We start from the raw sequence: 14,900 nt of genomic DNA, 5'->3' as shown, positions 1-14,900 counted from the left end.
ATCTGAGAGGTTTTAGATAATTTTAATAAGCCATCATTATTTTTGCTATTTCACTCTTATTATTGTACAACTGCAAAAATGTTCAAGTATAACTCACAACTTAACACTTTGGAATTATAACTGAACTGCCTGTTAGTTTAATAGCACCATCCTATACATATGTCTTCAGAAGTTAGCCCCTCGCACCTGGGATTGTACAAGCCCAAGTTTGATAAAGATGTATAAAACCAGGATGCTATGGTGTGTTTTAATGACTTCCAGTATACCTTACTCTATATATTTGTGCTTCCTTATTCTCAAATGGCAAAACTGGTATTCACTGTATTGTACTTGTTTAATTTTGGTAACTATCAGAAAGTCATATGCTGAGTATAGTGAAAAATTATTAGAAGTGTGACTCCTGACTGTATTATTTCACACCTAATTTGACCAACATACTAAAATATCTATATAAATGCGAGGGTATCTGTGTGTTTTCATTTTTTGTGGCCAAGCTAGTGTGCCAATTTGCAGCTTTTATAATTGCTTACTTTGAAATGTTCATGCTATCTGTTGTTTGTCCAAATGCTGCCTTCCTACTAGGACTTCTAGCTGCAGAAAGTAGGTATCCCTTTGTTTTCCTCTAAAGCTTTGCATTCTGCTACTGTGTTTGGCTTTGCATGTTTAAATCTTCTTTTCTCTCCTTTACGTTATCCCAATTTTAATACTGCCTGTACCATTGTTTTGAATAAAACATAAAACTTTTTGATATAAATACTTTTTAACACATGAATGTAAGCAAACTTATATGGTTGTATCAGAAAGCTGATTTTAAGGCGGTATTAAAATTAAGAAGTCAATCCTTTCCCAAGCAAGGGTGCAGCCCCTGCTCATGGCAGGTTTCTTTAAGGGCTCAACAACAAAGGAGTACACAAAACGTGGTAGAGAATGGGAAGTCGGAATGTCTCAGGCATATCCAAGTCCAACATTTGTTGCTAAAAATTCAGACTGTGAGTAACTTACAGTGCACAAAGAGGGGCTAGTGATGTGGAATTTGTTCTATTTTTTAATTTTTAAATACCGCTTATGTTGTGTATAGCTTACTCAAAGGATTTAGTTGATCTACGTACCTTGGAAGATTCTGCAAACACTAAATGCTGAGATTAACATTACACACATTGTGAAAATAATTTCTCCATATGTATTGCATGATCTCTCTCTCTCTCTCTCTCTCTCTCTCTCTCTCTCTCTCTCTCTCACACACACACACACACGCACACACGCACACACGCACACACGCACACACACACACACGCACACACACACACACTTGTGCATACAGAAAAACAATTAAAGATTACTTCCTGATGTCCACAAAATAGATTTTGTGATTTTCATATATGCTTTAGTTTTATTCTTTTTTCTAGCCTGTAACCCAGAGGTAGACTTTATTCTCTAATCTTACATACAAATTCCTTCTTCCTTTGTCATTTGCTGTAATTTAGTTTACTATGATGTCCAATCTCAATAAACTATGGCTAGTGCCTATCAGTATAATTTCAAAATATGTTCCGTGCTTTCAAGATGATTCCTACTTAACACAGACTATGGTTTAGTTTGATTCAGATGTCATGGAAAACTCTGGTTATCACAAACCATGGATAGAAAAAAGGTATTTGCACACAGGACAGAAGAGGGACAGAAAATGCACCCACAGCACAACCCAGTCTTCAAACCATGGTTTAGTAAACTTAGGAAGCTGACTTCTGATTAATCAGAACATAACCCTGTACACTGTTGTTGTTTAATCGCATTGGCAACAGCTACAAATAGGCAAGCTTGCACTCATTTATCTCTGATTGACTTGGGAATGTATAGATCTTTCCTTTCCGATCCTTATTAGTTTTTCCTTCTGTTACAAGAGAACTGTCCTGATGCCAGGTGCTCAGCAATCTAGAATCCTTTTGGCTTTAAATATTAGTAAATGTTTCAAGATACCTGCAGTGACCAGATTTGAAGCCCAGAGGAAGCAAATTGTAGCATTGCTCTTACTGCCCGTTCTGGGCTTTGTTAAGCAAGGCCAAGAGTCAGGTCAGGACTTTGGATAGCAGACTGCATGAAACAGTAACCGGAGTGTTTTCTCAAAAAAAGCTATTGTCCCAGCAAAGAACTGCAGTCAACTTGGAGGCCTTGGGAAGGTGCCAGACCCTGATCTTTTAGTGGCTCAGTCCTTCAAAGGCTGCTGTCTGTTTCTGCAGTCTCAGTCTTGGGCTGCAAAAGGACATAGGAAGCAGCAGAGGAGTCATCCTCATTGTCCAGAGCTACATTCGCAGACCAAGGCAATATAGAGAAGGGTGCTGAGAGTCCTCCTGAAGTGAGGTGACATGTGATCTCTCTGAATCAGAATCCTTCTTAGAGTAAAGTACAGCCTAAATATTAGGTGATGTAACAACACCTAACGGTATTATATTCTGTTCTGTTCTGATACCATTTGTACCTTTGAAGTGTCCTGAAATAATCAAATCTGTAGTGATTGCAATTATAAAACAGATTTTCTCCATCTATATGCATTTCATTTTATTTTCATTATTTCTATACCATTCCACATCCAAACAGATTCTGGAGTGCTTATTTTATATGTTTTCTAGATGTTACATTAAGACTGAGAAAGTAGTTCATCCGAGGCCACAGTAAATAGTTGACTGTACAGTAGGACCCCCATATCCACTGTCTCAGTTACCACAGTTTCACTTAACTGTGGTTGACCATGGCTCTCCACATTTGTGGGGGTTAAGTCCCCCTCAAAGTGAAAAAACTGCAAATATCTCTAGAGAAAAACCCTATGAATATCTCTAGAGTCTTCACCTCCACTAAGAGACCAAACATGTGAGCGAGGCTGACTACTACCAAGACAAAGAGCATGGCATTCCCAAAGAAAGTCCCTAGAGATATTCACAGTTTTTCCACTTTCGTGTGGGTCCTGTGGAGGGCCAGCTATACAGTCTGTAGTGTTTGCTGCTATCCACAGTTTGAGGCATCCATTGGGTGGCTTGAAACCAATCCCCTGCAGATAAGGAGTTCCCACTGTACCAAGATATGAGCCTGAAGGTACAGTCTATACTACCTGAGGAATGGTAGGACTTCTGTTTTGTCTGAACATTCACCCTTAAGTCTTTCAAAGCCAATACACTTATGTTAGATCACATTAATGACTTCATTATCAAAATGTATTTATTCTGATACACAAGTGTTATAAGGTGGGGATTGAACAGCTTTGCCTCACTGGATTAAAATTATTTTGTATTCAAGTATATTTATGTTCCTAAATAATGTTCAGATAACATCTAATTTCTCAGTAAAACCTTTATCTTTTTTAGTGTTCTTATTTTATCCACAGTGAATAGACGGAAATATTCTTGTTCCAGTCACCTTCAGTCTTTTTCTAACGGCTTTTTTGTCTGTGTGCACGGCTGTAGGAGCAGTCTCACAGGTGCTGGACAGCCTAGAGGAAATCCATGCACTTACAGATTGCAGTGAAAAAGACTTAGATTTTCTACATAGTGTTTTCCAGGATCAGCATCTTCATACGCTACTAGATGTAAGTACTTTTTTGTGCAAAAATATTGAGTTATAATAATATTAAGAGAAGCAAAAATTCCTTACCTGTGGACAATCTTAAATTAATGGGTTTGCAGTCTTCTAAGAAAGTTAAAATAGCTAATAAGGGTACTTATCCAGGACAAATGAACATTTGTAGTAGAAAAAACAAACTATTTGTTTCTAGGAAACAAATTCAACAAAATTCTCAGATCCCCAGAAATTGTCTTAAGCTGTTACTGCACCGATGGATACAAATGGAATCTCTCTTGTGGAACTGAGCGGTTGGATCACTTCTTAGGGGACTCTGAATATAAATAGTGTTCAGTTTCCAAGTTAAATTTTTGCTTAGTAATAGAATAATATCAATATATAGTGTACCTGTACTATATATTTTATATATGTAGGGCCAGTCATTGATGCCAGTTTTGTCTGCCTGTTCCATGTACTGCAATTGTAGTCAGAAGTATTATTACAAATTTCATGCTGCTTCACAAAGCTTTAGTTCATATATGCACTATTTAAGGTAAGTGATGTTATGTCGTAATTGTGTTAGTAAAAATAAATACATCTCAACTTTTGGGCGAATAGCATAGCAAATCTGCCTGTCAGTTATCTTAACTATATTGTAAATGTTCTGTATAATTTTCAGTTGTAAATATCTAAATTTATCTTGATAAGCCTTTACCAAGATACAGTATTTAGAAAATGTAAATAAGTCTACTCATGCTTCTTCTGCAAAATTTATTTTAAAGGCTAGCAATTAAGAAATCTAGGTATGTGCTCTTGAAGTCAGTCACTAAAGATTGTAACATTGTTTAGAAACTACTTCCTTCTTTTAGTTATTATAAACAAAAATTATTTACATCCTGACTTTCAGGATACAAATCCTTCCAAGGTATCTTGCAAGTAATAACAAAATTTAAAAAATCACCACAATAATCAATATTAACCTATAACGAGTCATAATAGTTGCAGTTATCCAGAGATGACAGTAATGGACAGCCTACAATTTTTTAAAATAAATAAATAATCAAAATTATTGTTTATTTGAAAGAAAGTTTCACAGTGTTCCGTGAGTTTCCTGTTGCAGTCTTGTATTAATAAAGGGTAAAGTTTAATGCCTCTTATTCCCTAGTTGCACTGCATTATAATTGCAGTTTTTTAAATGCAGTATCCTACAGGATTTCAGAAGAACTGTTTCTGGACATGACTGGAACAATCCTGCAGGTGGAGGAGATAGAATGGTATTGTGGTCGGTTATCAGGGAGACCAAATAGAAGAGGAGGAGGAAATTATATTAATTAAACATTTAGGCAGTTAGGAAACAGCAAAGTTTTGGGGACAACAGGACCTGCAGCATTAATTCTACTTTAAGATTCATATGCCACATTTATTATATTATAAGTAGTAGTTTAATGGTAAAGATAATTAAGGTAGACACATTATCTATGGCTTCCATTTTGTGTTATAGTGTATGTTGCTTGTTAAAATGTTTCAGAATTTTTTTAAGAAGATAGACTTCTAGACATTATTTTTAAACATAGTTACAGTGTGTGCATTCTGTGTGTTTTTGTTTTTTAGCTTTATGACAAAATTAATACAAAATCTTCACCACAAATCAGGAATCCGCCAAGTGATGCTGTACAAAGAGCCAAAGAGGTAAGCATTTTAAAAATTATTTTAGATCTGCTACATTCTGTATTCTAAATCAGTATATAATAGAACTCCGTATGAGTAAACATGTTGTGCGAGATTCTTGTGTTCATCACAATGTTATTCTGTAATTGTCTGTATGAAAACTGGGCAGCTGATCTATTTGCTTTGGTTCTGGCTCCTTTTAAAATAATTATTTCCCAGTGTGGCAGAAATTTGCTTGTTCTTCAGTGGTCTACAGCCACTGCAAACTCCCACCCAAAGAAAATCAGACAGTAATAAAATAATTAACAGCAACAACAGACAGCAAATGCATTTGTCTCAGATTGCTCAAAACTATCAGTCCATAGAAAGCTACTACTGTTGCATACTATCAGATCAAATTATAAATGTGAAATTATAATAAATTATAATAAATTACCGTATTATTATAATATAACTATGATTGTTATAGCTCCAAAGTTGCAATCCTAAATCATTTGTTCAGTGGTTAACAACCACTTTCTTGTGATTATTAAAAGCATCAGACTTCAATTGAAGGGTCTGTCCATATTATGATGTTTTGTTTAGGCATTTTTTAATGAAGGAGGAAAACAGGAGGGAAAGAGAAGGAAAAAGATACATATCTTAAGTGAAAAAAAAATACCATACCATACTATTTGATGTCTTGTTACAAAGGTAAAGGTAGATTCCATTTCTGAGAAGATGTGGATTACTGCAAAATAACTTTACTTTGTTTACATACAATAAATGCAGTAGTTATTTTTCACAGATTTCGGGACATGGGAGACACTAAACCATTCAAATTTGAATCTAAATTCCTGATTGTACCAGTTCATAGACTCAAAGACTTCCCCATCAAATGCTCTTCATCTATCAACCGATCTTTTTATGTGAAAGTCCACTATTGTCCCTCTTAAGTGTTCATTCATTCTTCCATCCTCCAGTAGGTGAGGTATGAAGAAGGCTTTTACCATTCTGATCATTTACTTTGATCAGAATTTGTGCCAACCAGAAATGGGTTGGCAATACTTTAAGTATTCAAACACCTCTGTTCCCCTGTTCTTACACTAGTTACCATTCTCACACCTTTCAAGAGGAAGGCAAGTGACTTTCCTTTCTTTTTACATCTTCTGTGACTTTTGTCTTTTAATACCATATTGGTCTTTATTGAATGTTGCCATCTTCTTTTTGGTATTTTTTTTCTAAATACAAGCCCACCTCTCCTTATAACTCTGATTTCAATTCCTTCTTCAGCTTGCTTTTTCTACAATGTTCCTCTGCTTGGCCATAAACAAAATGTAGGTTTTCAAGGCTCTTCATCCTATAAGTACTCTCTCCTTTTTTTAATAATCCTTTTTTTTTTTTTTTTTTTGTACTACTGGTTGGCCAATGAAAATTTATTTCTTTTTTCTATCTCTTCTTCCCTAGAGGTTTTTTCCTATTATATCAGGAAATACAGGCTGGAATTGTTCTAATTTTGTGTGAGAGAGGGTTCATGAGTCTCTGAGCATCACCTTCTGTAAATGTTTAATTGTGCTCAGTGCAGGCAAATGTACAATTGGGAATTTGAGAGTCAAACTTCTACTCTGCCTTGCATGCAGTTCCTCAGCCAAATTACTTAAATCTGAGCCTTATGTTGCCATCTGCGAAATGGGTGGTTGGAGCAGAAAGCAAGGGTGTAAAGAATGCTTTTGTGTTGGGAACTCAGGCTTCATCTATGGCTTTTACTTGGGTTCTCAGGCAAGTTACTTTTCTTTTAGTTTCACCTGTTTGCCTTCTGAGAAATTTGCAAATGTGCCCACCAAACCCGAAGGCTTAGGAACCTCTGATATACACAGATCTGAGACTGAGAACCTCAAGTCTGCTGACACAAGCTCCATGGAGGGGCCAGGTGCAATATAAATGGCAAATAAAATAAATGCTGTTTATAACTTGCCTTTTGCTTTGGAATTCATTCATTTGTTCTTCGCTTGGAATGGGCATTCAATTTTATTTCCTCAATCCAAAGTAATAATAAAATCAAGTGATTTTTTAAAACTTGCTGTTGTAGAGTTGGCATTCATGTTATAGAGCACGAGTTACCAGAAAAAAAAAATTGAACTTTGGTTTATTGGTATATGCACTGATTAATTTACAGGTATTGGAAGAAATTTCATGCTATCCAGAAAACAGTGATGCAAAAGAACTTAAACGTATTTTAACGCAACCTCATTTCATGGTAAGGAACTGTTTCAGTGGTTGTTCTTAGCATTCCTCATAGAAATAGCAGCTTCAGGGGAGAAAATATAATACAGTCTTCAAAGGTTGCTGACTCAGAATCTATTTTCAAAGTGAAAGAAGAGGGGTTAGAATTCCCGGCTGAAATGCCAAGACCAATGAATCTCCAAGATAAACGAAGCAGTCTCTGAAAACCATACAGTTTCACCTTCGCAGCAGGAAGAGGGGGGGATTATGGGAAGAAAACTGAGATGGGAAAAGGCAGACTTAACATAGTTCATTTATACAGCATCATATTAAAAGGAGGGACAAACTGAGAAATGTCAGACATTATGGGTGCATAAGCAACATGATCCACTTGAAGGTGAAGTCAGCTCTTTCTGATTTGGAGGAGCAGAGAGGTATTCCATTTGAAATCAGCTTTCCATCATTAAGCTGTATTTCCCTCATAGCCAATATTCTAACTTATTTTCTGTCTTTTATTCTGACTTCTTAAATACCCCTCTTATCACAAAGCAGTATAGGTAGTCTGCTTTAACAAAATAAACACCTCAGTTAGAAAGCACTTTGCTCTGATGTGAAGGAGGGGAAGTCAAAAATACCAGTGTGTTCAATATCTATTAAGTATAAACATTTTCTATCCTAGGCTTCTAATTTTGTTTTGCCTTGATTGGAAATGTACTTCATGTTCATTTCCTGGATGGTATTAATTATATTGATAAATCTGGCATCTAATCAAATATGGTATGAGTATTCTTTCCTTGAATCTTTTGTGTGTCAGGAATTCAGCCATTTTCCTAAAGTGAGAAGGCTTTGCTGTTCACATGACAGACAGAATTATCCATCAGTCAAGTCTTGCTTCTTTCTCAGGAGGAAGGATGCCCTCTTTGGAGGTGATCACCATTTACAAGAAAAGCTGTTTTCCTCTTCAACCTATGTTGACCCCATTCCAGGATTTTTACATCTTCCACTCAGCAATATTAGTGAATTTCAGTTCCAGGCCTTTATTCTTTCTTCTATAGCAAGAAGTCCTATTTTCCAAGTTCCTTCATATCTTCATAACATCAGGACTGTCCACAGCCTCAGGACCAGAGATTGGATTCTTGTGAATAGTGCATGGAGCTTCTGGCTTTCTACAGATATGCCGAACTGTAGGCTAAAAGGCACTCTGTAAAGTCAAAGCCATGCACTGGAATCAACTAGAGCCAGGCTGTGGCTTAGCAAAATGAAGTTGGGAAAAGCTGAAATTTGCTTAGTTTGTTCAAGAATATACTAGCTAGATTTGAAGAAATGTACCCTCTCCTTTGTTCTTTATTTTTACTATATTAAACAGTACTAATGGGACAAGTTGCTTAACATTGGATTTTGAAATCTGACACAAAAGATACTTTATCATTCTAAGTCTGCATCACTGTGTTATGTGGGATATGCTAAATCTTGAAGACAAGGAAATGATGGAATGTCGCAACTTTCTTTTCTTACAGGCCTTGCTTCAAACTCATGATGTAGTGGCACATGAGGTTTACAGTGACGAAGCGTTAAGAGTTACACCACCTCCCACATCTCCATATTTAAACGGAGATTCTCCAGAGAGCGCCAATGGTGACATGGATATGGAGAATGTAACAAGAGTGCGATTGGTTCAGTTCCAGAAAAACACAGATGAACCAATGGTAAACTGACAGCTGCTGTTACGTCTTTTGATAAAGATATGTGAGGCACATCTGGTCACTATCAAATGGCAGGTCATGGCTTACAAAAAATCATAAGAAGCTTAATCTGAAACCCTTTTTTGCTATATAATGAATGGCATTTGATAACCTTATTTAGAACATAATTTAATAATTCCTTAAATATTTTATTAGGGATGGTTAATAAGTTATGATATTGCATATTACATTTCACTCGTTTTAGAAGCAGACTTTCAGTTTCATTTGTTAGCAATATATTTGCTTATCCCAACTGTATTATAAATACTAACAGTAAATTTTGTGTTTCAAGTGATGATTCTTATGTAGCCAGAATAGCACCATTACACCCAAGAGGAAGATAACAGATTTGTATAAGTACAATAAAACCTAATGGAAGAAACATCCAAAACCAATGAGGGCTCAGCTTACTCAGTGGCCCAAGAATTCTGATTGATTGCGGGTGGGGGGCAGAGAGAGAGTGATGATTAGGACATTCCAGAGCAAAGCCTCATTGTGCCCAGTAGAAGCCCTTTCCTGTGATACTGATTTTGCTGGCATATAAGATTGTACTGTTAATCTTCCTGTCTTGATCATCAGCCTGAGTAAACTTCACTCAAAGATCTAACAGAGGATACGTTTGAATTTTTAAAAAACCCTAAAAGTGTATATCGATTGTTGTAATGAAATTACTTTCTATTATTTAGTACGTAACTACATTTCTGTTCTGTCCAATAGACAAATCTCTCTGAGAAGTTCATAAAAGTAAAATTCCAAAATACAAGAATAAAACATACAATAAATGTTAAACATATTTTAGAAGGGACTAAAAGAGTTGTGCTGTACATTCATTGGGTATTTACTGTTCAAACAATATTTCTATGAGTGCACTTGTGCTTCATTTTTCTGTTGAGTTTGAATTCATGGCATCTGACAAACAGAAAAAAGTATTAACAGAACATTTTGGGGGAAATTTTGTGTGATAGTACTTTACTTAATAAAATAGAAAGTAGAAATAAAATTTCTAAAATAGAAATTCAAAACTGGTTACTGTTGTTAGATGCAAAACTTTGGTTTCCTCAGATCTGTTAACTGAAGGGGCTAGTTTTCAGTTAATTCATTTGCTTTGATTTCTTCCCCACTCAGAACAGCTGGAGTGACTGTGAAGTTTCAACTGCATGAAGAAATTAAGTCTGAGCTGGCACACCCCTGGTTAATTTCCCAGCAAATTATACCTCACTTTCTGGCAGTAATTGCTATGGGTTTAGTGGCTACAGAAGGTCACAGAAGCTTTTCTTATGCAGACTGTTCCTAGAAAGCAGAAATAGTAACCTGATATATGTTTTCACATATGGCTGCATCCCTGGAAAACGTTCCACATGGACACATTCTCAGACATATGTACTAAGCCTTAATAATTGAAGACTGTTGTTGCTGACTTTTCTTAATTATTTTTTCTTTTACTAGGGAATCACTTTAAAAATGAATGAGCTGAACCACTGCATTGTAGCAAGAATTATGCATGGAGGAATGATTCACAGGCAAGGTAATGTGGACACAAGAATAAATAAGTACAATGTTGTGTGATGCTGTCTAAATATTCAGGTATTACCAGGACTTAGGGGCCACATCAGAGCTTTTACTTCTGGGAATCTTTCAGTGGCTTTATTTCCTTACCTCTCTGCTCCGACCATTCATATTGCCATATTTGTCACCCAGAAGTGTTTCAGGAAGTAGCAGCATGGAAATGCTTAATATGTTGCTGAGGTAGGCTGGACTCCCCATGTCTTATAAGGTATGCAGGGCACAGCTACTAGGCTCAAAGAGTTTTTTCTGAATGCAAGCCCGCTCAGTTGCTAAGGAGTTCATAGTTCATTCTTCATATGGCATTTTTCTTAAACAATGTCATCTTGTTTTGCTTCTTCTGTAGGAACACTTCATGTGGGGGATGAAATTCGGGAAATAAATGGAATCAGTGTAGCGAATCAAACAGTGGAACAGCTGCAAAAAATGCTTGTAAGCTTGAACAAGTTTTATATCTGATGCATCCAAGTTTTAATGTAGGAATGAACATCTCCTTCACAGCTTTCTGCTTCTTGAAACACTGTTGTTCCAACTTGCCAGTTTTTTCAGGAGATTTTTGTTCTTTTTTGCAAGCCTTCCATCAGGTTCAAAGCACCTTATGGCCTTTGCTCCTCTTCTTATCTTCTGACTTGCTTGCCTAATCAAAATGGAACGAGTTGGACCATGAGCCAAAATGGCTCATGCTATATTCCCATCTACTTTCTTTGATTTACTGAATATTTGCTTTTTCTCTGAGCCTGAATAGGATACTCTCAGTAGTACAATTGGTCATTCAGAGCCTTTCTTTTGTATCATGTACATGCATGGACACATACATCCACAAACACACACACACACACACACACATTTCAGAGAATCCTGGCTTATCATTGATAAGCAAGCATGATATCCAACCATCCTTGTTTAAGTTCTTTAACCAATAGAAACAGCTTCAGTAACCAGGATATCAGGAGCAAGAAAAAGCTTAGCATTCAATTCGGAATGACTCCTGGCTTGTTGGGGATCAACAAATTGCACTCAGTTTTTTCTTCCTGGTGAGCTCCTTGTTATGGAAGCCACTGTTACTGGTGGTGAGAGCAAACCAGAAGAAATTGGGTAGCATTGCACTAGCACAGTTTTTTGTGAATGAGGAGTCACAATTCTCTAGAATTATGACTTATACTTTGTATGAACATGACTAATCCAAGTATGTTCAGTATGGAGTAGAGTTTGGAAAGTACTTAGTGATATTGGCCTATTCCTTCATGAAACATTAGCCAAAAATGTCTATTGTATTAAGTTTAACCTACATGTTCTATTCTAGGTAGGGTCACATCTTCACATAAAACACTCAAGAACATAATCTAAGTAGAAATGCTAAGCGCAGCAGGAAGGAAGTTATTTTCAGAGCTTTTTGTTAAGCAGCTTTCATTTTTGTAAGATTTGATTGTTGTTTGCCTGCATTTGTTGTTCATAAAATAATCCTGTTCTTTGAATCCATGTTCACTGTTGTTTCTAAAGGAAAAATGGATTCTCTTGGGTTGATTATAGCAAGGTTTTAGGTGTTATATAAACAAATAAAAGTTGTCTGTAACCTTCAGATTTCATCTAAGGATCATTAGGAAAGTTTATCTCCATTAAAAGTTTTTAAATGTATTTTTTCACTGTGCACTTTTATTAACCACTTGTTTTTTCCATCTTAGTATAGTCAATGGCTTCTCTTCTACTCCATTTCCCTTTTTTCTTTATTTAACATGTACATTAAAAAATAAGCAAATATTTTTGCTGTTAATATTACCCAGTAAATTTCACTAAAAGAAAGGTTGAAAACACAACAAAAGCAATCTATGGTACAAAATATGAAAATTTCTGATACCCTTTAATGATGATTGATTTTGCTGTAAAATGCATCTGTTGTCAAATGCATCCACATGAAGCATTTCATATTTTCAACATATTTCTGAACATAAATTTCTCCAAGAATTGCTGAAGCTCTTAGAGTCCTGATTTCTTTGAAAATTGAGAGAGATTTGTGAGTTAGGTTTTTATAACAAAACAATACTTTAATTTCTCCAGAGGGAAATGCGAGGTAGTATCACCTTCAAGATTGTGCCAAGTTATCGTACGCAGTCTTCTTCGTGTGAGGTAATGAAATAAATGAATTATTCTTTCTTCTTAGTTCTGTAACTAACTGCCTGCTAATGGCTGAATGTTTTTGCTTTCTGGGAATTGTTTCTGCCTGTGCTGTTAGATTACGCACACCAATTTTACAACAAAGATAACGGAACAGAGGAGTAGCTCTATCTACCTACTGTGTCGTCTTTCATATTCATTACATCAATTCACTGAATACCCTTTTACAATCTCTGCGGTGAAAAAGCCTCATAGTACATCTGGAGTAAAGCAGAAAAGAGTATCGTTTAGGCATTGAATGGTAAAAAGCAAGCTTAAAGAAATGCTAATGACAATGTCATGGGCAGGACAGTTTAAAAAGTGGACCTTCTCTCCCCACCCCGGAACATACGGTCTGATGTTCCAGGAGTGGGTGAGCCTGAAGGCAAAAAGGGCAGAGCCAAAATAAAGTAAAACAGCAGTATGGCATCATCTTAAAGCTCCTACTTCTGGTAATTAAGATTAGAAGAAGCATTGGAACCTTTTAGAACAGGAAAAAACTGCACGAAGGCTTGAAAAGCACCAGGCAATTGGTTTCCCAGCAGAAGCAGAACCATCTGGGAACCCTGCAGAGCCAAATTAGGGCCCCAGGAAGGCTGCATTTGACTCCATCCTGAAGGCTTGATGTTCAACACCCCTGTAATATTATAAGAGAAGTAAAGACAAGCTTACAAATTGAAAGTGGGAAACAATAAAATAACAGTGCTAATGTAGAAATAAATTCAAGTCAAAGGATTAAAAAGTTAAGCATTAAATTGTTATACAAACATGTTGAAAGAAAGATTAAGTACATTGCAAGATGGTAACAAATTACTGTAATATGTATATATTTATAGCGTTATAAAAAGTTTTCCTTTTGACCAGAAATACCATATTCTCAAGAAGCAAAGTTTAGATGGCTAATCAGAAAAGGAATAAGTCAAAATCTGCTTGAGGCAGTGGAATGTGTGGTGTGTTCAATTCCGCAGTGACACCAGAAATTAACAAAAGCATCGGATGCCTGAAAAAAGCAAATAGATTGTATTATTTCATTTTGAGAATTTTCAATCTTGCTTTTCCCCTCCAAAAAAGGAATCTCTCAAAGCAGCTTACAAAATGACAGTTTCAACAACATATTTACGTAGGACTAATATTGAAAGAAATGGGAAATTAATGAGATCTGTTTAAGATTTTGGGACAAGGTTCTGCCTCTAGTACTTGATGAATAGAACAAACATTGCTGTTATTTTAGCCTGCCAGCGGTGACTTACATGGTCATCCTTCTCTCCATTTTATCCTCACAATATTGTGAGATGGGTTAGTCTGAGTGTCTGTAACTGGCACAAAGTTTCCAGGTGAGTTTCATGGCTGAGTGGGAAGCAGAACCAGAGTCTCCAAGTCCCAGTCCAGTACTCTAATCACTGTGCCACACTGGCTTTCTCATAAGCATCAGTTCCTCCAGAATAAAAGAGGGAGTAGATTGCAAAGTTGCCTCTTGGTGGAATTTTTGCTTTTATAGATTTGGGCAGGGGTGGGCAAATGTCAGTGCCAAGGGCTTCATATGGTAGTAGGTAATGGTCAGGCACCATACAGATGCACACACATGCACACACTTCTCACACATGCGCACGCATCTCAGCATTTAAGGATAGGGAGCTTTAAATAGGAACCCAGGTAAGGCACCTTTCATCAGATTATTTCCCTGCCATTATCCCCAGCAGGAAATGAACTACCTTGGCCTTGTTGGGATTGTGGAGAGGGAGGGCAGCTGTTTCCCTGCCCACTGAGCTGCGGCTGATCAGCTGGACTGGGAGGGCTGCATGCAGCTCCGGCTGATCACAGAGACAGTGGCTAAGGACTGCATGCAGGCTCTGGGCCGTTCATCGGTGGACTACCCAGCAGGCAATCAAATATCTTCTGAGAGGGAGATGCAAAAGGGGGAAGAAGTGAGATGTAAGATATACAGTGGTATTTGTTGGGTCTCAGCTGACAGGCTAATAGCTGCTTGTTTCTGCCAGGTCCAAAACTGTAGTTTCAGTACAATTT

General features: G+C 36.7%; 1 protein-coding gene across 3 annotated transcripts in view; it reads left to right on the top strand.

The window, feature by feature from the left end:
• CASK (calcium/calmodulin dependent serine protein kinase) overlaps positions 1-14,900 on the top strand; it is a 150,707-nt gene that overhangs the window by 101,085 nt on the left and 34,722 nt on the right. For all 3 annotated transcript variants that reach the window (XM_044442632.1, XM_044442629.1, XM_044442630.1), the window contains exons 11-17: positions 3,456-3,577; positions 5,161-5,238; positions 7,373-7,453; positions 8,937-9,125; positions 10,608-10,686; positions 11,071-11,156; positions 12,780-12,848. In XM_044442632.1, coding sequence (XP_044298567.1) covers positions 3,456-3,577; positions 5,161-5,238; positions 7,373-7,453; positions 8,937-9,125; positions 10,608-10,686; positions 11,071-11,156; positions 12,780-12,848 — 704 coding nt within the window. The remainder of the gene's footprint in view (positions 1-3,455; positions 3,578-5,160; positions 5,239-7,372; positions 7,454-8,936; positions 9,126-10,607; positions 10,687-11,070; positions 11,157-12,779; positions 12,849-14,900) is intronic.

This window comes from Varanus komodoensis, unplaced genomic scaffold (genome assembly GCF_004798865.1).
Source record: "Varanus komodoensis strain SLA01 unplaced genomic scaffold, ASM479886v1 scaffold4, whole genome shotgun sequence".
Classification (NCBI taxonomy): domain Eukaryota; kingdom Metazoa; phylum Chordata; class Lepidosauria; order Squamata; family Varanidae; genus Varanus; species Varanus komodoensis.
Note: the sequence above shows the minus strand (reverse complement) of the source record. Positions and strands in the feature narration are given on the sequence as shown.